Source organism: Pleurodeles waltl, chromosome 5 (assembly GCF_031143425.1).
Source record: "Pleurodeles waltl isolate 20211129_DDA chromosome 5, aPleWal1.hap1.20221129, whole genome shotgun sequence".
NCBI lineage: Eukaryota > Metazoa > Chordata > Amphibia > Caudata > Salamandridae > Pleurodeles > Pleurodeles waltl.
The window spans coordinates 1,852,065,341-1,852,091,861 of record NC_090444.1 but is presented as its reverse complement, the minus strand read 5'-3'; the positions used below and the strand labels follow the sequence as shown (position 1 = coordinate 1,852,091,861).

General features: G+C 49.1%; 1 protein-coding gene across 1 annotated transcript in view; it reads right to left on the bottom strand.

Moving 5' to 3' along the window:
• The window catches only part of LOC138297166 (zinc finger protein 850-like), a 150,579-nt gene that overhangs the window by 57,037 nt on the left and 67,021 nt on the right, over positions 1 to 26,521 (bottom strand). The window contains exon 3 of the mRNA XM_069236658.1: positions 21,534 to 22,009. Within this exon, the coding sequence (XP_069092759.1) occupies positions 21,534 to 22,009 (476 nt within the window). The remainder of the gene's footprint in view (positions 1 to 21,533; positions 22,010 to 26,521) is intronic.

Genomic DNA, 26,521 nt, shown 5'->3' with positions numbered 1-26,521 from the left:
ACCCGTTCAAATGCCAGTGATTGAGGTAATCATTATAGGACTGGACACAGTAGTATGAATCATACACAATTAGTGTGGGTTGTTTTGGATCTGCATATTCCAGTGCCAAACTAAGAGCTTTAAGTTCTGCCAACTGTGCAGTGCAGCCCCTTAAGGCCTGCGTGTAGGTATTATGAGGGTGAAGTACACCATCTTGCATTATCCCGCTTAGGACTGCGCAAGCGGCTGACTATTGGTGTTTAATGCCTATAGCTGGTTGTGCTGAACCATCAGAGTAAATGATAGTTTGGTAGTGATCCAGTGGTAGTATGTAGTAGGCAGGGGGTACTCCTGTTCATATTGGAGAAATTCTTGTGTTTGTAATTTTGGATTGAAAATGTAATCAACATCACTGGCAGTCAGGGAGGTTTCCCATTGAATCCAGTGTGGATGTAATGCTTTAGCGTTAGCAACACTTAACACTCTAAGGCTGGCACCGGGGTCACAACAATAATACGTTTCACTTGGATTAGTGGCTCCTTTATAACAGCCATCTGTACAGTAGGCAGTGTCTTTTCTGTGGGTGCAAAGCATTGTTCTGCATTTGTATGCTGTGGGTACTGTGTCACCCTCGTTTAAAGTGACATAGGTGAACTCCATGGCACCAGCAATTATTCAGATGACCAAGTTTGTTTTGTTGTTGCATGTGTGTAAATGTTTAGCTTTTAGCATATCCTCCTGAAGCTCTCAGTGGACACATGTATGTTTGGGTGTCCAATGTTTGATCAAAAAATCAGGACAAATTAAGACATAAAGAGGTTTTATGTATTGTGCACAGTCGGGTATGTATGTTCTGCCAAAGTTGAAGAAACCCAGCAATGACTGCAATTTCTCAATGGTATTTGGTAGTTGAAGTTGTGTGAATTTTTCTAGAAAGCGCAGGACCAGGCTCTTGCCTTCATCTGAAAACTCATATCTCAGGAATAGGACACTAAAAATGCAATTTTTATTTTCATGAAATTTAATTTATAGCCCAGGACAGCGAATCCAAGAACAATCCGATCCACCCTGGCAAGATGAATATTGAGGTTGTCATCTGTGAGATAAATATTATCCACATAGGACAACGCCTCGGGATCAATATTATGTAATACTGATGTTACAGGGGCTGAAAACAACCCTGGGCTATTCTTATACCCCTGAGGCAAATGACAAAAGTACCAATGCAAGCCTTATGCACCCGACTTTCAGGTGTTAGGTTTTGGCAGAAAAAAACATTGGAAATATCCAAGGTTGTTTTGTATTTTTTGCGCACTATATTGTTAATTAGTGCTGTGTTCATTTTATATAGCATGTGTGTGTGTGACTGTTTAAATGTCTGTAATCTCAGACTATTCTACGTGAATGGTCTGGTTTTGCAACAGGGAATAACAGGATATTCATTGCAGAGACACATGGTTCAATTACTCCTTGGTACTCAAGTTCTGTGAGAATCTCTTTCACTGGAGCTTTAGCCTTGTGTTTAATGGGATATTGAGGTTGAAGCATGGGTGTTGACTTAATAGGTATTACATTGTAGGGGGAAGATTTATCCCAGCCTACGTGCTTGCGGTACAGTGCGGGAGCCTGCGCTAAAGCCCAATCACCTGCATAGGCTTCCTTTACCACGACTGGAACTAGGACTGAGAAAGGAGGCACAATGACATCTTCCCCATGTGAGAGCTTGTGGACAAATTCAGGTGCCCAATCTTTTTCTGCCAATAGAATATCACAGTTAAGTGCTTCCCATAAGATTACTTCTATGATGCGCTCCATATCTCCCTCAATTTGGATATTTAATTCATAAACCCTATTGAGTGGGGAGACGCCCCTGTCCACTGTCTCTATAACGAGAAAATCATTAGTTACTGTCAGATGATCTATAAGATTCTGGTGACAAATCGTGACTTTTGCTGTGCTGTCCAGCAGAGTCGCTGCCCACGTCCTGTTCTTCAGCAATGTGCTCAATATTGCTGGCATGTTTAATGGAAACTGCTGCCAATGCTTTCTTTTTTAATTGGGGCTTTTGTTTGGGAAATTTATCCTCCTTTTCAACATAAGCTTCTGAGGAACATTTTGAGTCTTTCTTCGGCTTTGTGTTGTCAGTGCTGTGTTCTGACCGGCCATCTCTCTCACTTCGTTTATCCGGTGTGTCCTGAAAAGGAACGTGAGGGACGTGTATCAGTGTATTGGTATCTATCAGAAGTTTCTCTATTTCGGAGATTATAGCCCTCATTATGACATTGGCGGTGAGTGATAAAGTGGTGGTAATACCGCCAACAGGCTGGCAGTAATTAATGTCAAATTGTGACCATGGCAGTGAGAACTCCCATAGAAAGCCAATGTATCACACCAACCACCAGGGCGTTAACACCACTGACCATGGCAGCTGCCGTCAACAGCCAGGCGTAAGACAAAGTACCACCCACCATATCATGACACTGGAAACCGCCATGATTTCCAGGGCGGTATCAACTCCATCAAAAGCCTGGCGGAAACACATCACAGAAGACCAAAGACTCACTATCGGAGACACAGAGAAGGACAAAGCCGCCATGGAACCAGAACTGCAAGTCTTCCCCATGCTCATCTACGCCATGCTCCACCTGGAACACCAACGCCGACAAAGACGATGACGGTGAGTACAGCCACCTAGCACACAAGGGAAGGAGGGAGGAAAAGGGGAGTGACATACATGCACGACACACACCAGACACACACACACCATACACACAACCAGCTGCAGATGAAAAACAATGGCACACAAAACAAGGCTTAGAATGCAGTAATGAGAATGTATTGATTGTGAACAGCTAACAAATAAACCAATTGTATGAAAAACAGATATGTACAAATGTACACAAAGGGCCAATGCCCAGTCCAAAGTACTAAGGGCCCACAAGGCCACAGGGCACAGTCCAAGGCCCAACTCGAATCTTGACATCATCCAGATAGAACTCTGCAGGGGCATCAGTTTGCAAGTGGGCAGGCACTTCAGGGGGATAGGGTGTGGGGGGCACCTCAGCCGAATATGGGAACATGCCCACTGGTTCTGGAGGGGGCTCCATAACCATTTCTCTCTGCAGGGGAGTGCAAGTTCACAGTCTCTCAGGTGGGGAACATGCCCACTGGTTCTGTAGGGGGCTCCATGCCCATTTCTCTCTGCTGGGGAGTGCAAGGTCACAGTCTCTCAGGTGGCTGACTTGCCCACTGGTTCTGGAGGGGGCTCCATGCCCATTTCTCTCTGCTGCAGAGTGCAAGGTCACAGCCTCTCAGGTGGCTGACTTGCCCACTGGTTCTGGATGGGGCTCCATGCCCATTTCTCTCTGCTGTGGAGTGCAATGTCACAGTCTCTCAGGTGGCTGACTTGCCCACTAGATTTGGAGGGGGCCCCATGCCCATATATCTGTGCTGGGGAGTGCAAGTCCACAGTTTCACAGGTAGGGAACATGCCCACTGGTTCTGGAAGGGGCTCCATGCCCATTTCTCTCTGCTGGGGAGTGCAAGGTCACAGTCTCTCAGGTGGGGAACATGCCCACTGGTTCTGGAGGGGGCTCCATTCCCATTTCTGTCTGCTGGGGAGTGCAAGGTCACAGTCTCTCAGGTGGCTGACTTGCCCACTGGTTCTGGAGGGGGCTCCATGCCCAGTTCTCTGTGCCTGGGAGTGCAAGGCTACAGTATCTCAGATGGGGAACATGTCCACTGGTTCCGGAGGGGGCTCCATGCCCATTTCTCTCTGCTGGGGAGTGCAAGGTCACAGTCTCTCAGGTGGCTGACTTGCCCACTGGTTCTGGAGGGGGCTCCATGCCCATTTCTCTCTGCTGCAGAGTGCAAGGTCACAGCCTCTCTGGTGGCTGACTTGCCCACTGGTTCTGGATGGGGCTCCATGCCCATTTCTCTCTGCTGTGGAGTGCAATGTCACAGTCTCTCAGGTGGCTGACTTGCCCACTAGATTTGGAGGGGGCTCCATGCCCATATATCTGTGCTGGGGAGTGCAAGTCCACAGTTTCACAGGTAGGGAACATGCCCACTGGTTCTGGAAGGGGCTCCATGCCCATTTCTCTCTGCTGGGGAGTGCAAGGTCACAGTCTCTCAGGTGGGGAACATGCCCACTGGTTCTGGAGGGGGCTCCATTCCCATTTCTGTCTGCTGGGGAGTGCAAGGTCACAGTCTCTCAGGTGGCTGACTTGCCCACTGGTTCTGGAGGGGGCTCCATGCCCAGTTCTCTGTGCCTGGGAGTGCAAGGCTACAGTATCTCAGATGGGGAACATGCCCACTGGTTCCGGAGGGGGCTCCATGCCCATTTCTCTCTGCTGGGGAGTGCAAGGTCCCAGTCTCTCAGGTGGGGAACATGCCCACTGCTTCTGGAGGGGGACCCTTGAACAGCAGTCCCTGGAGGGTGGCCTACATGCCCTCCTCTGGTGGTGAAGGTTGCACTGTGTCACCTGGAGGTGAGGGCTGCACTGTATCAGCAGGTGAATGTGCCTCCTGGGCAGCCTCTGCAGGAGGAGTAGGCTGCACTTCCTCAGCTGGTGGTGAGGGCTCCATAATCACTGGTAGTGTCACACTCACAGGCATTGCTGGAGTCGAGGGCTTCTTCCCCTTCATGGCAGGAGGTGCGGGCTCCTTTCCCTACATGGCAGGAGTTGAGGGCTTCTTCCCCTTCCTGGCAGGAGGGGTGGGATCCTTAACCTTCCTGGCTGCTGGAGTGGGATCCTTCACTGTCTTGCCACCACGACTAGGAGGTGCCTCCACAGTCCGCGTGGACTGTTTGGCTGAGGTGCTGGGCTGGGTTGTTGAGACCCTGCTCTTACGGGCAGGATGGGAGGGAGGGAAGAGGCCAAGTTGGGCAAGGAAAAGCTTCTTAGGGATGGTGGGGCATGATGAAAGAGGAGGGATGGGAGTGGAGGTTAAGGGAGTGGTTGCTGGAGGTGTATGTCTGCTGGACTTGGGTGCAGGTGCATGGGCAGTGTCCTGATGTGAGGTGGATGGCTGTTGGGTGTCTGAGTGCTTGCGTTTGTGTCCCTTGCGTTTGTGTCCTTTGTGGGGGACAGACAGGGCGGGAGAGGACACAGGGGACGCGTGCCTGGATGTTGTGGAGGTGTCTGCTAGTGAGGTGTGTGTTGCTTGGTGTGGTGATGCTAGTGGTGGATGTTGATGCAGTGCATGCAGGTGTGAGTGTGGACGTGACTGTGAGGGAGGTGAAGGAGGAGGAGGGGGAGACAGTGGAGGCAGTGGATGTGGTTGTGTCTTTAACAGTCTGGTGTTTGCGTGAGTGCTTGTGGGATGAAGTGTAGTGCCTGCGTTTGACTGTGCCACTTGTGTGTTGTCTTGTGTGCATGCTCGTCTGTATGTGTGCATGGGATGGTTTGGGGATGTGGAGACTGTGACTGGGAAGTGTTAGTTGGAGGGGGGACGGTAGGAACAGGGACAATGGCTGCCATCAGAGAGGAGGCCAGAACCTGATCCGATCTCTGTTGGGCCGCCAGTCCACAGTAGATGCCCTCCAGGAATGCATTGCATTGCTGCATCTTGGGATGCCAGCCCCTGGATGGCATTCACAATGGTTGACTGCCCTACGGAGATGGATCTTAGGAGGCCAATAGCCTCCTCACTCAGGGCAGCAGGGCTCACTGGGGCAGGGCCTGAGGTGTCTGGGACAAAGCAGATGCCCACCCTCCTGGGTGAGTGTGCATGGGCAACTCGCTGAGGGGCTACTGGGACGGCGGTGCTGATACGGGGCTGGCGGCTGTATCTGCAGCTGGGGTGGTCACAGAGGTGTCCGCCACCACCAGGGAGCTTCCATCGGAGGAGGTATCAGAGTCTGTGTTGTCACCTCCTGTCCCCGCCGTGGTGCTCCCCTCACCCTCTGTCCCACTGGTTCCCTCAGCGTCGGTGGACTCTGCCTCCAGGGTCTTATGGGATGCAGCTCCCTCTGTCACCAGTGCCCCTGCTCCTCCGCCAGATGATGCTAATGCACTCATGAACAGGATGAAGAAGAAAAAAAGGGGAAGAGAGAGAAAGGAAACACTGGGTCAATTACTGCACCAACACCACAGTTGGCAAACACAGCACTGTCAAACACAGGGATCAGGATTGAGCACTATCCATTGCACTGCCAGTGATTTGGCTAGATGCCACGGGAAGATGAGGGCCACACACCGCCAACTGCACCCCTCCTGGGACCCACAAAGCCCTGACTTACATGGAATGCGAACAAGCTAGGTTACCTGCATTTGCCATACACCCATTACCCTTGAGCCGGATCACGCTGCAATGTCTGACCTGACATTAAGGGGCACCCACTTACTCACATCAACCACCCGGATCCCATGCCACCTACCAATTATTGTAGTAATGCCCACTGTACTTACCCCCTTGTGGCTGCTGTGATGCTCTCAAGCGCCCATCCACCCGTGGGTAGGCCATAGCCAGTATGCGGGCCATCAGGGTAGGGTCAGGTTCTGACAGGCACCCCTTCCTCGTTGGGAGGCCATCCCCAGCTGGGCCTCCGTGGTCTTCCGTGGCCAGCATCTCAGGTCCTCCCACCATTTCCGACAGTGGGTACTCTGCCTGCCATAGACCCCCAGGGTCCCCACGTCTTTGGTGATGGCACGCCATAATCAATTTTTTTGATGGGCGCCGACCTGCAGAGGTAATACAGACAGGAGGACACCGTTACACATACAATCCAGCCTGTCACACATATGGCCCACCAATCCCGCTTCCATCACCATTGGCACACACATCGCCCGGCGCACACCATGTACATCACCACAAGACATCTCCCCCGATGACACAATGCTTGCAAACACATTTCCATGTATCCTTCACGCATGCATCGTGTCCAAGGTGTACTCAGTCTCGGTCTGGAGGTCCATACAGCAGTCCGTACTGGGGTAGGACCCCATCCACCAATAGCTCCAACTTCTCTGAAGTGAAGATAGGGGCCCTTTCCCCGGTCACAAGGGCCATGGTAGGTTCCAGACACAGGTCACAGCAGCACACGCAGTGTAGGTGTTCTCCTGTTGAAGGTCAGGAAACAAGTGAGGAATCTGATGGAAAATGGCAGTTGCCTCCGCAGCAGTGTCCACCGTCACCGCCGGCAATGATCCCCATTGGCCACTGTACTCCATAGAGCCCCATATTATCCAATGAGGAATTGCAGGGCAGTGCAAGACCGCCTTCCTCCACGATGCCCAGTGTCAGCAGAGTTACCTCACTTCCACCTGTCCCTACATATAGGACAGGCGGTCGCCATTTCATGGTGGTGGACAACGATCAGATCAACCTTAACTGCGTCACAGCCTAGATTGGCACATACCTCGTCATTCCCATTGTCCCATTGTCCCATCACATAAATGCACTATGTCCACTGAGGTGGTGTTCCATTGTTCAAATTGTGACAGCCTACTCACTCTTGTGTCCCTTAGATACCTACCGCTGCGGATGAATAGGAGGAGGAGACAAACCCCTGTGTACAGACCCCATTGTGGACTTGGCTACACTGGAAGACAGGCACATTATACTCACCTGTAGACGGGATAGGGCCACAATCACAGAGCTGTGTGCCCAATTTGAGCCTGACCTGATATCTGCTATCCGTCATCCGATTGGGATCCCCCATCTTGTGCAAGTGCTATCAGTGCTCCATTTCCTGGCAACTGGTTCTTTCCAAGTGACAGTGTGCTTGGCAGCAGGAATGTCACAGCCAATGTTTTAAATTGTGCTGACAGAGTTTTGTCTGCCCTGGTGAAACACATGTGCAGCTACATAGCTTTCCCCCAGGTGGAAGATCTGGCCACTGTGAAGGCTGGATTCTATTGTTGGGGTGACTGCCGGGATACATATTGTGTTAGTTCCCCGTCGCCAGAACGAACAGGTGTTCAGGAATCGGAAGAGTTTCCACTCACTGAATGTGCAAATGGTGTGCCTGGTGGACCAGTACATCTCCCGTGTCACTCCAACGGCATCCTGGGTCGGTGCATGACGCCATTGTCCTGAGGAATAGCAGCATCCCAAATGTGATGGCCTAACTACAGAGGCACATGGTGTGGCTAGTAGGTGAGCCATGGTCCCCACCCACAGTATGTTAGTGTATGCCTTCAGGTGTCATCCCCATAACATTGTGTGAGGCTAAATGTTGTCCCTCAATACTTGCAGGTGACTGGCTACCCAAACCTATTGTGGCTGCTGACTCCCTGTGAGGAATGCCAGGACAGAAGGTTCATTGAGAGCATCTTCGGGCTCCTGAAGGCCAGGTTCAGGTGCCTCCATCTATCAGGTGGATCCCTGTGCTACTCACCCGGAAAGGTTTGCCATATAGTGGCAACATGCTGCATGTTGCACAACCTGGCCCTCAGATGGCATGTAACTTTTCTGCAGGAGGAGAAGACTGGAGATGCCCCTTTGGCAGCAGTGGACCCTAAGGACAGTGAGACTGAGGAGGCAGAGGATGAGGACAACCGAACATCAGTTATACATCAGTACTTCCAATGACACACAGGTGAGACAGTGCAACTGACCATTCCTCTGACTATTTATGTTTTTGGTGTGGCTGCAGCATGATGGTATTAACTTCCTTTGCACCTCAACTTACTGTCACCTATGGCTTGTCATTTTACAGATGTTGGTGAGGTAAAAGCTGTGTACTGATGTGATGACTACAGACAGCTACAGGTCATTATTTCTATGCTCTCACAGTGTTCAGATCATTTGCACTAGTTGTGACTGTTTCCATAAATGCACATTTTCAACACATAAAATACTAGTAGTCAAGTTGTGCTCAAGGGTGTTTATTGTAGTGCTATGAAATTGAAGGAAAAGTGCAATGGAATGGGGTGATGGTGGAGGAAAGTCCAGGGTATTTTTCCAGTCTGTTTGTAGCACAGGTCCAGTGGCTTCTGTCTGGGTCGCAGGGAATATTTGCAGGGTGGTTCACTTTCTGCAGGGGAGGGGTGCTGGTGGCCTGTGGGTCCTGTGGCTGGGCCTCCTGCCCACTAGCTACAGCGGAAGTGGAGAGCTGATCAATGGACTGGCTATTGGTAGGGGCCCGCTGCTGTGCTGTTGATTCCCTCATGATGCTGGCCATGTCTGCCAGCACCCCTGCTATGGAGATCAAGGTGGTGTTGATGGCCTGCAAGTCCTCCCTGATACACTGATACTGTTCCTCCTGCAGCCGCCTGTTCTCCTGCGCATTGTCAAGGATCTGGCCCATCGTGTCCAGGGAATGTTGGTAGGCTCCCAGGATCTCGGTAAGTGCCTCATGGCGAGTTGGTTCCCTGGGCCTGTCCTCACCCGGCGCACATCGGTCCTCCCAGTGTCCCTGTTGCCCTGTGCCTCTGTCCCCTGAGCGGTGTGCCCACTGCCATTGACCCCAGGTCCCTGATTGTCTTGGGGGCGAGGTGTGGTCTGGGGTCCCTGTACAGGGGGGCACACTGCTGATTGACGTGTCCTGGGGACAGAGGTGTGGGTACGCTGGGTGGGTGCTGTGGTGTTGGATACTAATTGTGGAGGCTCTGTGGTGGTCTGTGAGTGGGCTGGGGTGACCGACTGTCCAGTGGTCTCTGATGGGATAAGTTGTTGGTCCAAATCTTGAAGTCCAGAGTTACTGTCACTGGGGGCATCTTCTGTTGGGGGACTGGATAGTAGTTGCACCTCCTCTCCCCTGGGATTGGCTGTGGCACCTGTGGGGATGTAACTGATATATTATGCCTCATGTCTATGACATATTGTAAATCCCTGGCTTTCCCTATGTCGTTGCTGTTGCCCTGCCACCTTTGTTTGTGTACGGTGATGTATTGTGGGATTGTTAGTTTCCCTATGCTGTGCATGCTTTAGTGATGGGTGTCCATGCAGGGCTGGGAGGGCTGTCCATGCATTGGTATGGCATGCAGGATTTGGCATTGGGGTTAGTCAGATGTGTAGATGCAGTGTGTGGGATGGAGTGGAGTGGTGGGAGTGAGGGTGAGTGGGTGTGATGGCATGTAGGTATCAGGGTGATAAGTAGTAAATGTTGACTCACCAGTGTCCAGTCCTCCGGCTACTCCAGCGAGTCCCTCAGGATGTAGACTGACTTCCTCCTCCCATGCTGTGAGCTGTGGGGAAGGAGGTGGGGGTCCACCGCCAGTCCTCTGTATGGCGAGCTAGTGCCTTCCTGCCACGGAGCATACCTTCCCCCGTAAGTCATTCCACCTCTTCCTGATGTCATCCCTAGTTCTTGGGTGCTGTCCCACGGCATTGACCCTGTCCACGATCCTCCGCCATAGCTCCATCTTCCTAGCTATCGATATCTGCTGTACCTGTGCTCCAAACAGCTGTGGCACTACCCTATTTCCTCCACCATGACCCTTAACTCCTCATCAGTGAAACAGGGGATCCTTAGTGAGACATGGGTGTTGTGTGGTGTGCGTTGGTGAGAGTGTGATGAGTAATGTGGTAGGGTGTGTGATGTGGGGTGCATGAGGGGTGTATGTGGTGTATGTGTCTAGTTGTCTCTGTGCTGTTTATGTCAATCTCATGGCAGTAATTGTTGTTCGTAAAGGGTTATGGGTAATGTAGGTGTGTGTTTTACGGTGCTGTGGGTGGGTGGGTGTGATGTGTGTATGTGTCAGGTGTGTATTTTTAGTATTGGCCAAGGTAGTGTTGTTTTGTATGTGGGTGTCCATTCTAAGCGCGGCAGTATGTACCGCCAATGGTTTACCGACATTGAATGTCTGCTGTGGTGATTCATGGGTTGTGATGTGGTGGGTGTTGTTTTGTTGGCGTAACGGTATGAGTGTTGGTACAGGCACTTTAGCACTGACCTTTGGGCTGGTAGATTTGTATATGTGACAGTATTCTGTCGAATTGGTCTGTGTGTGTCATAATATGGGGAACGGATATTCGCCACCTCGGCGTTATGTTGGCTGCCTTCACCGTGGCGGCAAGCAGGATTTACTGCCGATGTTAAAATGATGGCCTATATCTCCTTTCAGAGGATTCCGGATGAGGAGAATCTGCTCTCTGACTTCTTTTGTCTTTACTTTGTTTTTGTTTATCCCAACGTGTTTTAGAACCCTCTTGCACTTGTTTGGTACCATCCTTAGTGGAAGTACTCTAAATTTGTGGTTTAGTGGACCTGGGCCCCAGACCATCCGGACTTATACTAGTATAAGTCTTGGAGATAATCTTTGGCAGGTTGCGCTCCTGGTTCTGTTGAGGAATCTCTCGAAGCCATTGGCGAATGGCCAACGCTGCTGCTTCCCCTTTAATATTATTTAATATTATAGGGGAGACTGTGTCGAAATTATGCATCAGTTTCATCCCAAAGTCAAGGGCTGGGGCTGCCCTGTGTTCATTTTGAATTTGTTTTAACACTTACACCAAATTGGCAAATGTCGGGGTACCATGTGTAGTGGTGTAGACTGCAGCGAAGACTGTACTTCAAGCAGTGCAGTCCTCTATTGAGGGAACCATTCCAAATAGCAAGCACATTGTGAGTATTCTATGTTCATCTTGGGGTCCTGTATGGGGAAACATTGCTTCCAGCTGATGTTTTTTTGTGCAACCCAGAACAGAATCTTTTCCCGTTCTGTGGGTGCTTTGCCCATTATTAAGTGTACTGTTTGCAGATTGATTCCTGTAACTGGCAATTGATGGACAACTGGAGCAGCCCTCTCTGGGGCAGTGTTCAAGTTCTGCATTACGAACTGTATTAGTCATCTGTATATTGCTACTAGCTCATTGTAAAGTGAGCGTGTCAGCTACTTGCATAGCCTGCACTTCAGGATGTGGTGTGTATGTGGCATACAAGAGCCACATTGGTCGGTCATTACTTAAAAAACCTAGGGGCTGATTTAGGATCCCCTAGTGTCATCCTAACTACACATTAGTGTCATTTGTTTTTGCTAATGTGGCACTAGGTGGCCAAAAATGCCGCACCATATTTACAAAGTGGTGCAATGCATGCATTGTGCCACTTTGTAACCCTTTGTGCTACATTATGCCTGCGCCAGGCATAATGTATGCAAAGGGGGTGTTCTCCCATTAGAGGGGGCCGAAAAATGATGCACGGAAATGTAAAAGTGATTTCCTTGCACCATTTTTCTCTGCACTTTTAATGTCTGCTCAGAGAAGGCGTTACAAGGGGCAATGCTATTGAATACAATGGGCCCCTATGTACTCTGCAGGAGCAGCGCCAACATTTTTGTGCTACTCCTGCAGAGTACATCAATAGCATTAAAAAAAATGACATATTGCCCCCTACCCTACGCCATGGTGCGCCGCATTTTAAATACGGTGCACACATGGTGGCGGTAGGCGTAGGAGGCTGGCCTGGCTTATAGTGGGTACCTGATGGTACTTACACCTTTTGCCAGGTCCAGTTATCCCTTATTAGTAGATTAGTAGTGTTCTAGCAGCTTAGGCTGATAGAGGTAGCTATAGCAGAGCAGCTTAGGCTGAACTAGGAGACATGCAAAGCTCCTACTATACCACTTATATCATATAGCACTATATCATACGAATCACAATACTCTAGGTTACTAAAAATAAAGGTGCTTTATTTTAGTGACAATGTGCCAAAGATATCTCAGAGGATATACTCCCTTAGGATGTAAGTAAAATACACAAAATATACACACAAACCAAAATCCGGTAAGTAAACAGTTTGAAAAGTAGTGCAAACACTGTAGAATACAATAGGATGTAATAGGCCTAGGGGCAACATAAACCATATACTAAGAAAGTGGAATGCGAACCACTTAGGAACCCCAGGCCTAGTGTAGTTTGTAGAGGCTCACTGGGTGTGTGAGAAGAAACTAAGGGTGTCCAAGATACCCCAACCAAGACCCTGAAAAGTATGAGTAAAGTTACCCTACTTCCCCATAAACACACTAAGGTTGTGGTAGGAGATTCTGCAAAGACCACAACTGACTGCAAAGCACTGAAGATGGATTCCTGGACCTGAGTACCTGTAAAGGAAGGGGGTCCAAGAGTCACCAAAGGGTCTGGGTGAGGCAGGAGCCCACTAAACCCCGGATGAAGGTGAAAAATGGCTGCCTCCGGTTGAAGAAGCTGAAGATTCTGCAACAACGGAAGATACCAGGAACTTCTCCTTTGCACAGAAGATATCCCACGGCATGCTGGAGGATGCAGAGTTGTTTCTATGCAGAAAAAACGCTAACAAGCCTTGCTAGCTGCAAAGGTCACGGTTGAAGAAAAAGGGTGCTGCACGGGCCCAGGAAGGACCAGGAGGTTGCCACTTGGACGAGGAGACAGAGGGAGCGCCTAGCAACACAGAGGGCCCACGCAGAAGCAGGTAGCACCCGCAGAAGTACTTGAACACAGGTTCATGAAAACTGAGCACAGCGGTCTTCTCAACACTACAAATGAGGGCCCCATGAAGCCGGTGGTCAACTCAGCGAGTTGAGCAATGCAGGACGGATTGCTGGGGACCTTGGCTGTGCATGAAGGATTCCTTGCAAAAGTGCACAGAAGCCCTAGCAGCTGCAGTTCACGCAGTACACAGGATTACTGTCTGGTGTGGGGAGGCAAGGACTTAGCTCCACCAAATTTGGACAGATGGACCACTGGATGGTCAGGGTCGCTTGGATCCAGCTCCTGTGTTCCAGGGACCACGCTCATCACGATGAGAGGGGACCCAGAGGACCGGTGAAGCAGAAGTTTGGTGTCTGCGTTTGCAGGGGGAAGATTCTGTCGACCCACAGAAGAATTCTTCTTGGCTTCCAGTGCTGGGTGAAGGCAGACAGCCCCCAGAGCATGCGCCATCAGGAAATAGTCGAGAAAGCCGACAGGATTAGGTGCTACAATGTCACTGGTAGTCTTCTTGCTACTTTGTTGCAGTTTTGCAGGCGTCCTGGAGCAGTCAGCGGTCGATCCTTGGCAGGTCGAAGAGGGACATGCAGTGGAACTCTGGTGAGCTCTTACGTTCGTTATCTGAAGAGAAGCTCACAGGAGAGACCCTAAATAGCCCTCAGAGGAGGACTGGCTACCTAGTCAGGTAAGCACCTATCAGGAGGGGTCTCTGACGTCACCTGCTGGCAGTGGCCACTCAGAGGCCTCCAATATGCCCTCACACCTATGCAATCAAGATGGCAGAGGTCTGGGACACACTGGAGGAGCTCTGGGCACCACCCCTGGGGTGGTGATGGACAGGGGAGTGGTCACTCCCCTTCCTTTGTCCAGTTTCGCATCAGAGCAGGGGGTGGGGGATACCTGAACCGCTGTAGACTGGCTTATGCAAGGAGGGCACCATCTGTGCCCTTCAAAGCATTTCCAGAGGCTGGGGGAGGCTACTCCTCCCCAGCCCTTATCACCTATTTCCAAAGGGAGAGGATGTAACACCCTCTCTCAGAGGAAATTCTTTGTTCTGCCTTCCTGAGACTGGCCTGCCCAGACCCCAGGAGGGCGGGAGCCTGTCTGTGGGTTGGCAGCAGCAGTAGCTGCAGTGAAAACCCCAGAGAGCTGGTTTGGCAGTACCCGGGGTCCACGCTGGAGCCCCGGGGATGCATGGGATTGGCACCCCAATACCAGATTTGGCATGGGGGGACAATTCCATGACCTTAGACACGTTACATGGCCATATTCGGAGTTACCATTGTGAAGCTACATATAGGTATTGACCTATAAGTAGTGCACACATGTAATGGTGTCCCCTTACTCACAAATTTCGGGGAAATTGTCCTGAACTATGTGGGGGCACCTTGGATAGTGCCAGGGTGCCCTCACACTTAGTAGCTTTGCACCTAACCTTCACCAAGTGAGGGTTAGACATATAGGTGACTTATAAGTTACTTAAGAGAAGTGTAAAATGGCTGTGAAATAACGTGGATGTTAATTTACTCAGGCTCCACTGGCAGTAATGTGTAAGAATTCTCTGAGCTCCCTATGGGTGGCAAAAGAAATGCTGCAGCCCATAGGGATCTCCTGGAACCCCAATACCCTGGGTACCTAGGTACCATATACTAGGGAATTATAAGGGTGTTCCAGTGTGCCAATTAGAATTGGTAAAAATGGTCAATAGCCTGCAGTGACAATTTTAAAGGCAGAGAGAGCATAAGCACTGAGTTTCTGATTAGCAGAGCCTCAGTGACACAGTTAGGCACCACACACAGGGAACACACATTCAGGCCACAACTATGAGCACTGGGGTCCTGGCTAGCAGAATCCCAGTGAGACAGGCAAAAATAAACTGACACACAAGTAAAAAATGGGGGTAACATGCCAGGCAAGATGGTACTTTCCTACACAAACCCCCCCCCCCCAAAAGAGGGACAATAAGGCTAACCTTGCCCAGATGAGTCTTCATTGTCTAAATGGAAATATCTGAAGAGTCTACCTTCATTGGAGTGGGTACTCCCAGGTCTATGTTCCACTGTATAGTCCATTCCCTGCAGGGAGATGGACCACCTCAACAATTTAGGGTTTTCACCTTTCATTTGTTTAAGCCATAATAGAGGTTGGTGGTCTATCTGAACAATAAAGTGAGTACCAAACAGGTATGGTTTCAACTTTTTCAGTGCCCAGACCACAGCAAAGGCCTCCTTCTCTATCGCAGACCAATGCTTTTCTCTAGGCGTCAACCTCTTGTTGATAAAAGCAACAGGTTGATCCTGTCCCTCAGTGTTCAGCTGTGATAGCACTACCCCCACCCCTAATTCAGAAGCATCAGTCTGGACTATGAATTTCTTGGAGTAACAAGGGCGTTTTAGGACAGGTGCAGAGCACATGGCCTGCTTTAGCTCATCAATAGCCTTTTGACAGCTAGCTGTCCATAATACCTTTTTAGGCATCTTCTTACTAGTGAGGTCATTAAGAGGAGCTGCAATGGAGCCATAGTTCTTAATGAACCTCCTATAGTACCCTGTGAGGCCTAAGAAGGCTCTCATCTGGGTTTGAGTTGTAGGGGGAGCCCATTCCATAATGGTCTGGATCGTCCCCTGCAGTGGTGCAATCTGTTCCCCACCTAACAGGTGGCCCAGATAAACCACTTTCCCCTGTCCTATCTGGCACTTTGAGGCCGTGATAGTTAGGCCTGCCTTTTGCAGGGCCTCCAAACCTTTCCATAGGTGGACCAGGCGCTCATCCCAGGTAGAGCTAAAGACAGCTATATCATCTAGATATGCTGCAATAAAAACTTCCAAACCTTGCAGGACTGTGTTCACCAACCTCTGAAAAGTGGCAGGTGCATTCTTCAAACCAAAGGGCATAACAGTGAACTGATAGTGCCCTCCAGTTGTGGAAAATGCAGTTTTTGGGTTGGGCATCTTCTGATAATTTAATCTGCCAATACCCTGCAGTTAAATCAAAAGTGCTTAGATACTTGGTAGAAGCCAGTATATCTAATAGCTCATCTGCCCTGTGTATAGGGTGAGCATTAGTTTAGATTACTTGAATGAGACCTCTGTAGTCAACACAAAACCTCATTTCTCTTTTACCATATTTACTATGAGGTTTGGGGGACAAGCACCACTGGGCTAGCCCATGGGCTTTCTGAAGGCTCAATCACTCCTAAGTCCAGCATTTTCTGTACCTCTTGTTTTATGCAATCTCAGACATGGTCAGGCTGCCTATAGATTTTACTTTTGACAGGTAAACTGTCTCCAGTATTGATTGTGTGCTCACACCAGGTAGTTGTACCTGGTATTAGTGAGAAGAGGTCAGAGAATTGGCCTAGGAGATTTATACAGTTGTCCTTGTGCTCAGCAGTAAGGCAATCTGCAAGTACCACTCCCTCCACTAAGCCATCAGCTTCAGTGGTGGAGAAGAGGTCAGGGAGAGGGACACTCTCTTCTTCCTGTCCCTCATCAGTTGCCAAGAGCAGGGTTAAGTCAGCCCTGTCATAGTAAGGTTTCAGGCGATTGACATGAAGCACCCTAAAGGGACTCCTGGCAATGCCCAGGTCTACAAAATAGGTGACCTCACCCTTCTTTTCAACAATGAGATGGGGTCCACTCCATTTGTCCTGGAGTGCTCTTGGAGCCACAGGCTCCAATACCCACACCTTCTGTCCTGGGTGGTACTGGGTCAGGACAGCCTTCTGGTCATACCATTGCTTTTGGAGCTCTTGGCTTGCCTGAAGGTTTTTACTGGGCTTTTTCATGTACTCAGCCATTCTGGATCTTAGGCCAAGTACATAGTCCACAATGTCTTGCTTTGGAGCTTTTAAAGGTTTTTCCCAACCCTCCTTCACAAGTGCAAAGGGGCCTTTTAGAGGGTGCCCAAAGAGGAGTTCAAAGGGGCTAAAGCCCACTCTTTTTTGGGGTAACTCCCTATAAGCAAAAAGGAGGCATGGCAACAGGACATCCCATCTCCTTCTGAGTTTTTCAGGGAGTCCAATAATCATACTTTTGAGATTTTCACTAAACCTCTCAACCAGACCATTTGTCTGTGGATGATAAGGAGTAGTGAACTTATAAGTTACACCAAACTCCTTCCACATAGCTTTGAGGTATGCAGAAGTGAAGTTACTACCTCTGTCTGACACCACTTCCTTAGGGAAACCCACTCTGGAAAAGATTCCCAGGAGGGCTTTTGCCACTGCAGGAGCTGTAGTGGTCCTTAAGGGAATTGCTTCAGGATACCTAGTGGCATGGTCCACTACCACAAGGATAAACCTATTGCCTGAAGCTGTTGGAGGGTCAAGGGGGCCAACTATGTCAACCCCTACCCTTTCAAATGGCACCCCAACCACAGGAAGTGGAATTAAGGGGGCCTTAGGTGTACCACCAGTCTTGCCACTGACTTGGCAGGTCACATAGGAGCGACAGAACTCCTTAATGTCCTTTGACATGTGAGGCCAGTGAAACAATGGAACACGTCTGTCCCAAGTTTTTCTCTGACCCAAATGCCCAGCTAAAGGAATGTCATGTGCCAAGGTCAGAAGAAACTCCCTATACTGCAAAGGGATAACCAAACTCCTGGCAGCTCCAGGTTTAGGGTCCCTTGACTCAGTATAAAGGAGGTTGTCTTCCCAATAGACCTTGTGGCTATCAGTGACATCCCCATTCTGCTGTTTGACAGCTTGCTGTCTTAAACCCTCTAGTGTGGGACAGGTCTGCTGTGCCACACTCAGCTCTTCCCTAGCAGCCCCCCTGCACCCACTAGCTCAGCAGTGTCTGCTGCCAGCTCATCTGGTGTAGGTTCTGCACAGGGAGATGATTCCTCTTCCTCAAAAGGGGAATCTTATGGAGAGGGAGGGAGGGATAGTGGGCAAGGATTTACCCTTTCTACCCCTAGCTTTTGGGAGCACTTGGTCCATTGTTCCTGTATCCAAGCTTCCCTGTCCTCTTTGCTTCTGGGCCTGAACCCTTGTCAAAGCAAAGATATGCCCTGAAATGCCCAGCATTGATGCATGAGCCTCCAACTCCACTTCAGCCCAAGCTGATGTCTCAGAATCATTGCCTAGTAAGCAGTCTACAGGTAAATCAGTGGCTACCACAACTTTCTTTGGACCAGTAACTCCCCCCTCCCCCCCCCAGTTGAGATTCACAACAGCCATGGGGTGGCTAAGAGTGTTGTTATGAGCATCAGTCACCTGGTACTGCTGACCAAGTAGGTGTTGATCAAGGTGAACCAGTTTTTCAATCACCATAGTGACACTGGCTCCTGTATCCCTGTAGGCCTCAACCTCAACACCATTTATTAGGGGAAGTTGATTGTACTTACCCATATTAAGAGGACAAGCAACCAAGGTGGCAAAGTCAATACCACCATCAGAGACTAAAGTAGCCTCTGTGGTCTCCCTAACAAGACCAACCCCAACTACATTACCAATGGTGAGCCCAGCTACACTCTTTGGCTATTTGTAGTAGACTTCCCACCACCACTGCTATTACTAGGGGCACTAGAGGACGCAGTTGGGTTTGTGGTAGTGGAAGCCTTAGTGTTTTTCTTTGGGCAGGTGGAATCACTTGCCCAATGGCCTTTACTTTTACATAAATAACACCATGGCTTCTTTTGATTGTAGGAAGAGGATTTGGACCCACCACCCCCAGAGGATTTTTGTGGGCCTGATGAAGACTCGGAATGTTTTTTATCTTTGTCCCCACCCTTGTCAGAAGACTTACCATCCTTCTTCTTGCCATCATTGTCACCCCGTTTGAACTTTTTTGTTCACTCTTGCTCTGACCCATTTGTCTGCCTTCTTTCCCAATTCTTGGGGAGAGGTCAGATCTGAGTCTACCAAGTACTGATGCAACAAGTCAGACACACAGTTATTCAAAATATGCTCTCTCAGGATTAGATTATATGGGCTTTCATAGTCAGGCACCTTACTGCCATGTAACCATCCCTCCAAGGCCTTCACTAAACAGTCTAAAAAGTCTGTCCAGTCTTGAGAGGACTCTTTTCCGGTATCTCTGAACTTCATCCTGTATTGTTCAGTGGTTAAGCCAAATCCATCTAAGAGTGCATCCTTCAATCTTTGTAGTTGTTGGCATCACTTTCTCTGACAGTAAGGAGCCTATCCCTACCCTTACCAGTGAACAATAGCCACAAGAACAAGATAGCAGCCCACTGCCTTTGAGGGACCAACTGTACCATACAGGCCCTCTCAAGTGCAGCAAACTACTTGTTAATGTCATCCCCCTCCTTGTAAAGCGAGACTGTCTTATGCAGGTTCCTAGAATCTTGTTCTCTTACAGGATTACTATCAAGGACACTGCTGCTGCCGCCATGGGGATCTAACCCCAACCTCTGCCTTTCCCTCTCTACATCTAGATTCCCTGTCTAAGGCCAACTGCTGCTGTCTCAGCTTCAGTCCGGCCTCTTCCAACCTCAGCTTTTTGAGTTCCCTCTTTAGGGTGTTATCCTCAGGGTGGGAGGCTTGGGAATTCTGAGACACAGAGGAGATGTGGGAATTGGCAGAAGTGGACCAGTCTCTAACTGGCTGGACTCTAGTTACCTGGCCGTTTGGAGTGGAAGGTGCCCTACTAGCGTGTGACCCCCTCCCACTACCAGTGTCACTAGGTGGCCTGTTAGCTGGCAGGACTTTGGATGAACCCTCCCCAGAGTCCTCAGGGCCCTCCTCTGATTCTTGCTGGGTACCCCCCTCCTCTAAATCCTGATCCTGTGATAGGCCAGACTGGTTCTGGTAACTTTCTAGGAGAAGGCTAAGGAGAAGATCTTTGGTAGGGTTCTTACCAATGCTTAAACCTCTTTCTATGCAGAGACCCCTCAAACCTTTAATGTTTAAACTACCATAGGTTGCCTGGACAACTGTGGGAGTAAGTTCTACCGCAGACGTAGTCGTTAGGAATGCTTTAGGACAGAGAGAAAAAAAGTGTTTGAAACTTTTAGAGAAAAGAGAAAAACTTTTTTTACTTTTCAAAACTTTTTAGAAAGTTTTTAGAAAGAGAGTTAAACTGTTTAGGGTAACTGTGTACATTTTTAAGTATTTGGAATATGTTTTTCTTATGAAAAGCACAAATGACAAAGTGGAAAGCAGTTACAAGTACTTATCCCACCGCTGCCGCCAATGTAGGAGGCTGGCCTGGCTTATAGTGGGTACCTGATGGTAAATACACCTTGTGTCAGGTCCAGTTATCCCTTGTTAGTAGATTAGTAGTGTTCTAGCAGCTTAGGCTGATAGAGGTAGCTTTAGCAGAGCAGCTGAGGCTGAACTTGGAGACATGCAAAGTTCCTACTATACCACTTATATCATATAGCACTATATCATAAGAATCACAATACTCAGAGTTATAAAAAATAAAGGTACTTTATTTTAGTGACAATGTGGCAAAAATATTTCAGAGGATATACTCCCTTAGGAGGTAAGTAAAATACACAAAATATACACACAAACCAAAATCAGGTAAGTAAACAGTAGAAAAGTAGTGCAAACACTGTAGAATACAATAGGATGCAATAGGCCTAGGGGCAACACAAACCATATACTAAGAAAGTGGAATGCGAACCACTTAGGGACCCCAGGCCTAGTGTAGTTTGTAGAGGGTCTCTGGGAGTGTAAGAAAACGTTAAGGGTGTCAAAGATACTTGTTGCAGGATTGGCGCGAGTAATTACGCAAGACTCGTCTGTTACACAGGTAAGTGTTCTTTTATTGGTTGAATATATTGTTATTATGTGATGAATGGCTTTCTTGTATTGTTCTTGTGCTCTTCTAGGGTATTTCTCTAGGCCGTGATTCACAGTCTCTTCCTCCTGTCTTTCTGTTCTTGCAGGTCTCCCGGGAAGTACATGTGGGAAGTAGAGAAATTGTCCTGGTCAGTATTTATGTTTTCCCCTCCCCTTTTGTTTTCCCATATCTGTCTCTCCCTTCTCTGTTTTGTCTTTAGTGCTCTGTCTTATGTCTGTCGGTTATCTTCTCATACTGCGGATAATATCTCGTTGCCCTTTTCTTTCAAAATATCACCACTCCTTTTACAGGTTCGTACACACTCCTTCCCTGTATGCCCCCTCCCTTTCCTTGTGCCTTTTTATTGGCGATATCCACCCTTCCGGTCTACAATTGCCCTCCCTCTCCCCTATTCCTCTCCAGGCCCCTTCCACGCACCTGGAGATGCCACGCTTCTCCAGAAGCGTGGCAGGATGTTGCACTCCGCTTCCCAGAGTCGGCTCCTTTTGTCCCCGACTGGGACCTCCGATGCCCTGGACCTCGCGCTTCTGCCGTTCCCGCCTGGGACCTCCGATGCCCTGGACCTTGTGTTTTTCCTGTCCAGCCTGGGACGTACTGCTCCATCTCCTCTGTGGTCCTTTCGCCCCCGATTGGGACGTCTCTCTCTGTAGTCGCTCCCGGTATCCTACTTGCGTCCTTCTCCGCTCCTCCTTCCGTCTTTGCGTTCGCCTCCCCCTCTGACAGCCTGATGCCGGGCTATTTGAGCGTCTCAGTTCCCGCTGTTCTATCCGGAGGCCACCCGGATTGGTGCGTTGGTAGACCTCTTGCGGGTCAATAGGGGTAGCGGCAGCACAAGAAGGGAATTTGTGCGGGCCGATCCTGGCTGGCCCGTCACAATACCCCACCCCAAGACCCTGAAAAGTAGGAGTAAAGTTACCCTACTTCCCCAGAAACACACTAAAGTCGTGGTAGGAGATTCTGCAAAGACCACAACTGATTGCAAAGCACTGAAGATGGATTCCTGGACCTGAGGACCTGTGAAGAAAGGGGACCAAGTCCAAGAGTCATGAAAGGGTCCGGGGGGAAGGAGTCCACTAAACCCCGGATGAAGGTGCAAAATGGCTGCCTCTGGGTGGAAGAATCTGAAGATTTTGCAACAATAGAAGATGCCAGGAACTTCTCCTTTGCACAGAAGATGTCCCACGGCCTGCTGGAGGATGCAGAGTTATTTCTATGCAGAAAGATGGCAAACAAGCCTTGCTAGCTGCAACGGTTGCGGTTGAAGAAAAAGGGTGCTGCCCGGGCCCAGGAAGGACCAGGAGGTCGCCACTTGGATGAGGAGACAGAGGGGGCGCTCAGCAACGCAGAGAGCCCACGCAGAAGCAGGCAGCAACCGCATAAGTACTTGAACACGGGTCCAAGAAAACTGAGCACGGCGGTCGTCTCAACACTACAAAGGAGGGTCTTACGAATCCGGTGGTCAACTCAGCGAGTTGAGCAATGCAGGACGGAGTGCTGGGGACCTGGGCTGTGCTGTGCATGAAGGATTCCTTGCAAAAGTGCACAGAAGCCTTAGCAGCTGCAGTTCACAGGATTACTGTCTTGCGTTGGGAGGCAAGGACTTACCTCAACCAAATTTGGACAGATGGACCACTGGACGGTCGGAGTCACTTGGATCCAGCTCCTGTGTTCCAGGGACCACGCTCGTCACGACGAGAGGGGACCCAGAGGACCGGTGAAGCAGAAGTTTGGTGCCTGCGTTAGCAGGGGGAAGATTCCGTCAACCCACATGAGATTTCTTCTTGGCTTCCAGTGCAGGGTAAAGGCAGGCAGCCCCCAGAGCATACACCACCAGGAAACAGTCGAGAAAGTCAACAGGATTAGGCGCTACAATGTCGCTGGTAGTCTTCTTGCTACTTTGTTGCAGTTTTGGAGGTGTCCTGGAGCAGTCAGCGGTCGATCCTTGGCAGACGTCGAAGAGAGAGATGCAGAGGAACTCTGTTGAGCTCTTGCATTCGTTATCTGAAGAGAAGCCCACAGGAGAGACCCTAAATAGCCCTCAGATGAGGATTGGATAACTAGTCAGGTAAGCACCTATCAGGAGGGGTCTCTGATGTCACCTGCTGACACTGGCCACTCAGAGGCCTCCATTGTGCCCTCACACCTCTGCATTCAAGATGGCAGAGGTCTGGGACACACTGGAGGAGCTCTGGGCACCACACCTGGGGTGGTGATGGACAGGGGAGTGGTCAATCCCCTTTCCTTTGTCCAGTTTTGCGCCAGAGCAGGGGCTGGGGGATCCCTGAACCGGTGTGCCCTTCAAAGCATTTCGAGAGGCTGGGGGAGGCTACTCCTCCCCAGCCCTCAACACCTATTTCCAAAGGGAGAGGGTGTAACACCCTCTCTCAGAGCAATTTTTGGTTCTGCCTTCCTGGGACTGGGCTGCCTGTGGGTTGGTAGCAGCGGTAGCTGCAGTGAAAACCCCAGAGAGCTGGTTTGGCAGTACCCGGGGTCCATGCTGGAGCCCCAGGGATGCATGGGATTGGCACCCCAATACCAGATTTGGCATGGGAGGGGACAATTCCATGATCTTAGACATGTTACATGACCATATTCGGAGTTACCATTGTGAAGCTACATATAGGTTTTGACCTATATGCAGTGCACGCGTGTAATGGTGTCCCCACACTCACAGAGTTCCCTGAACTCTGTGGGGGCACCTTGGCTAGTGCCAGGGTGCCCTCACACTTAGTAACTTTGCACCTAACCTTCACCAAGTGAGGGTTAGACATATAGATGACATAAGTTACTTAAGTGCAGTGTAACATGGCTGTGAAATAATGTGGACGTTATTTCCCTCAGGCTGCAGTGGCAGTCCTGTGTAAGAATTGTCTGAGCTCCCTATGGGTGGCAAAAGAAATGCTGCAGCCCATAGGGATCTCCTGGAACCCCAATTCCCTGGGTCCCTAGGTACCATATACTAGGGAATTATAAGGGTGTTCCAGTGTGCCAATTAGAATTGGTAAAAATGGTCACTAGCCTGCAGTGACAATTTTAAAGGCAGAGAGAGCATATGCACTGAGGTTCTGATTAGCAGAGCCTCAGTGAGACAGTTAGGCACCAACACAGAGAACACACATTCAGGCCACAACTATTAGCACTGGGGTCCTGGCTAGCAGGATCCCAGTGAGACAGGCAAAAACAAACTGATAGCAAGTAAAAAATGGGGGTAACATGCCAGGCAAGATAGTACTTTCCTACAGTAGGGGGGGTGCTAATGAGCGCCAGGAAAGTGGCACTGCACTGGGTGCAGCGCCACCTTTCTTAAATCAGCATCTAAATCTCACAGGTTGTATTATATGTGGAAGAGAACCATTGAAGTATTTTTGGAGTTGTTGATAAGAAAATGATATTTCTAAGTGTTGATAAGCTTGGTACCGCTGTGGTATGCTCGCTATTCTGTAAGTGTGGAATGTGTGTGAATAATCATTCATTTCAGGAATAGTGGTCCAAGAATAAAATGTTTCTGTTTGGTATGCTTCATGAGCTTCTACAACAAATGTGACATCACCACCCTCATATGGTGAAGCAACATTGCCATTGTACCTGAAATCAACAGGAAGAAGGATGCTTCCTTTCTAAATTTGTGAAAGACCTCAAGAAGGGGATTGACAAGATATAGAGGCCTTTCAAGACAAGCCAATATATATGACTGGTCCCTTGACGAAGATTCTTGACATGGCCTAGAAGCTAAGGCTTGTGGCAATCTCATATCCTCCTAAATACTCTCAGGTTGTGCACAGCGAAGTGTTTGCAAACTCATTATGCCTGTCATCCCCAGACATCAGGACGGATCAGCCATTGAGTGTACCTGGAATTCTGGCTGTGGTGTTTTGACCATAACTGATCATTTGATTATGGATTATTGCAAAATACTATCTGATTAAGTGCGCTCTTTATCCCACCAGGTCCAAAAAAGCGCCCCTGATCCAGCAACATGTGCATGCTGTAGTCCAGAGCCTGGCGACTGGGTTCTAGTGCAGACTCATTGAAGAAGAGATTGTTTATAACCCTGCTGCTGTGGACTGCACCAAGTAATTCTGATTATCAGCACTGTTGTGAAGTGCGAAAAACTGCCAAATTGGAATCATGCATCAGATACACAAAAATTGAGAGCACCATGGGAAGGAAGCAAAGACTCTAAAACTGTCACGACCTACTCGCAGTCTGTGTCTGTGGCCCACAGGAAGTGTGGCGAGATTCTTGTTCTTGTAAGTTCTGCCTTGGCCCAAATAGGGGCGACCATTTAGTAGCCACGGTGCTGCTGACAGAGGGAACGCCAAAGGCAGTCCGTGCCCTCCAGAAGGAGTCCCCAAGGGAAAAAAAAACCCAAAGGGGAAAAAACCTCAACAAAAGGGAACTCCTGAAACAAAAACAAAAGTAAAAGAAAATCAGAACAAAAAGGAAAAATGACCAGGAAAAAGCTGGAACAAAATCAGAATATCAAAATCTGACGCAGAGGAACAGGAGCGACGACCACCACCAAACAGGAAGTGTTGCAGCGCAAAGAGAAAAAGAAGCACACACCTTATATACCCAAGGAACAGGAAGTGACCGACAGGAAGTAAAAAGTTGCCATCTTGAATTGGGATCAAGTCTTAGAATTCTGTAGAAAAAAACACCATAGTGAATAGGGAACCAGTACATGCAGGGAAAAGGAAAGCATGCTGGGAAAAAGAGAAGGAAACATGGGTAAAAAAGTAAGTATAAATGTAGAAGAGAACAAGAACGACAGAAAAGAAGAAAAATAATAGGGGAGGTGAGTGGGGGAAGCAGGATCTAACGGGAGAGCGCCGCGCCAAAGGAAAAATGAGGCCCCATGCCCAATTTGGGGCCCTGACAAGCACGCATCCCGAGCCGAACATTCGGCTTGCGCAGCGGTACGCTGCGCGACAGAAACTGCATGAATGAGTCAATAAGGTAAAATTCAGAAGTGTGGAAAGCACAGCAACAATTGATAACATATCAATAACCAAAAATAAAACTTTGCCTTTAACACATCAGTGTTTGAACTTGTGGTGTGAAAGAAGGGGAAAACTTTCTTTAGTGCACCAGGGAACCATAGAGGTAACCAAAAATATTTATACTCATGTTTTAATATTCAAGACAATTAAATTATGGAAATGTAAGAAAATATAAAGCTATGTATTGCGTGTGGGAAGAAGGCTTATTTCTCACTGCCACTTGAGTGGAGCAGTGTTTGCTTTTTTGGCCTTGGTAACTCCACAAAGATATATATATTATAAAAGAAAGTCAATAAATACTAGCTTTTAGTGACAAGGTAGGACACAAGAGAAGATGTTTTAGATATTTTTACAGCCATGATTCCTCCAGTCGGTATTGCTCTAAATGTAGTAAAAATATGA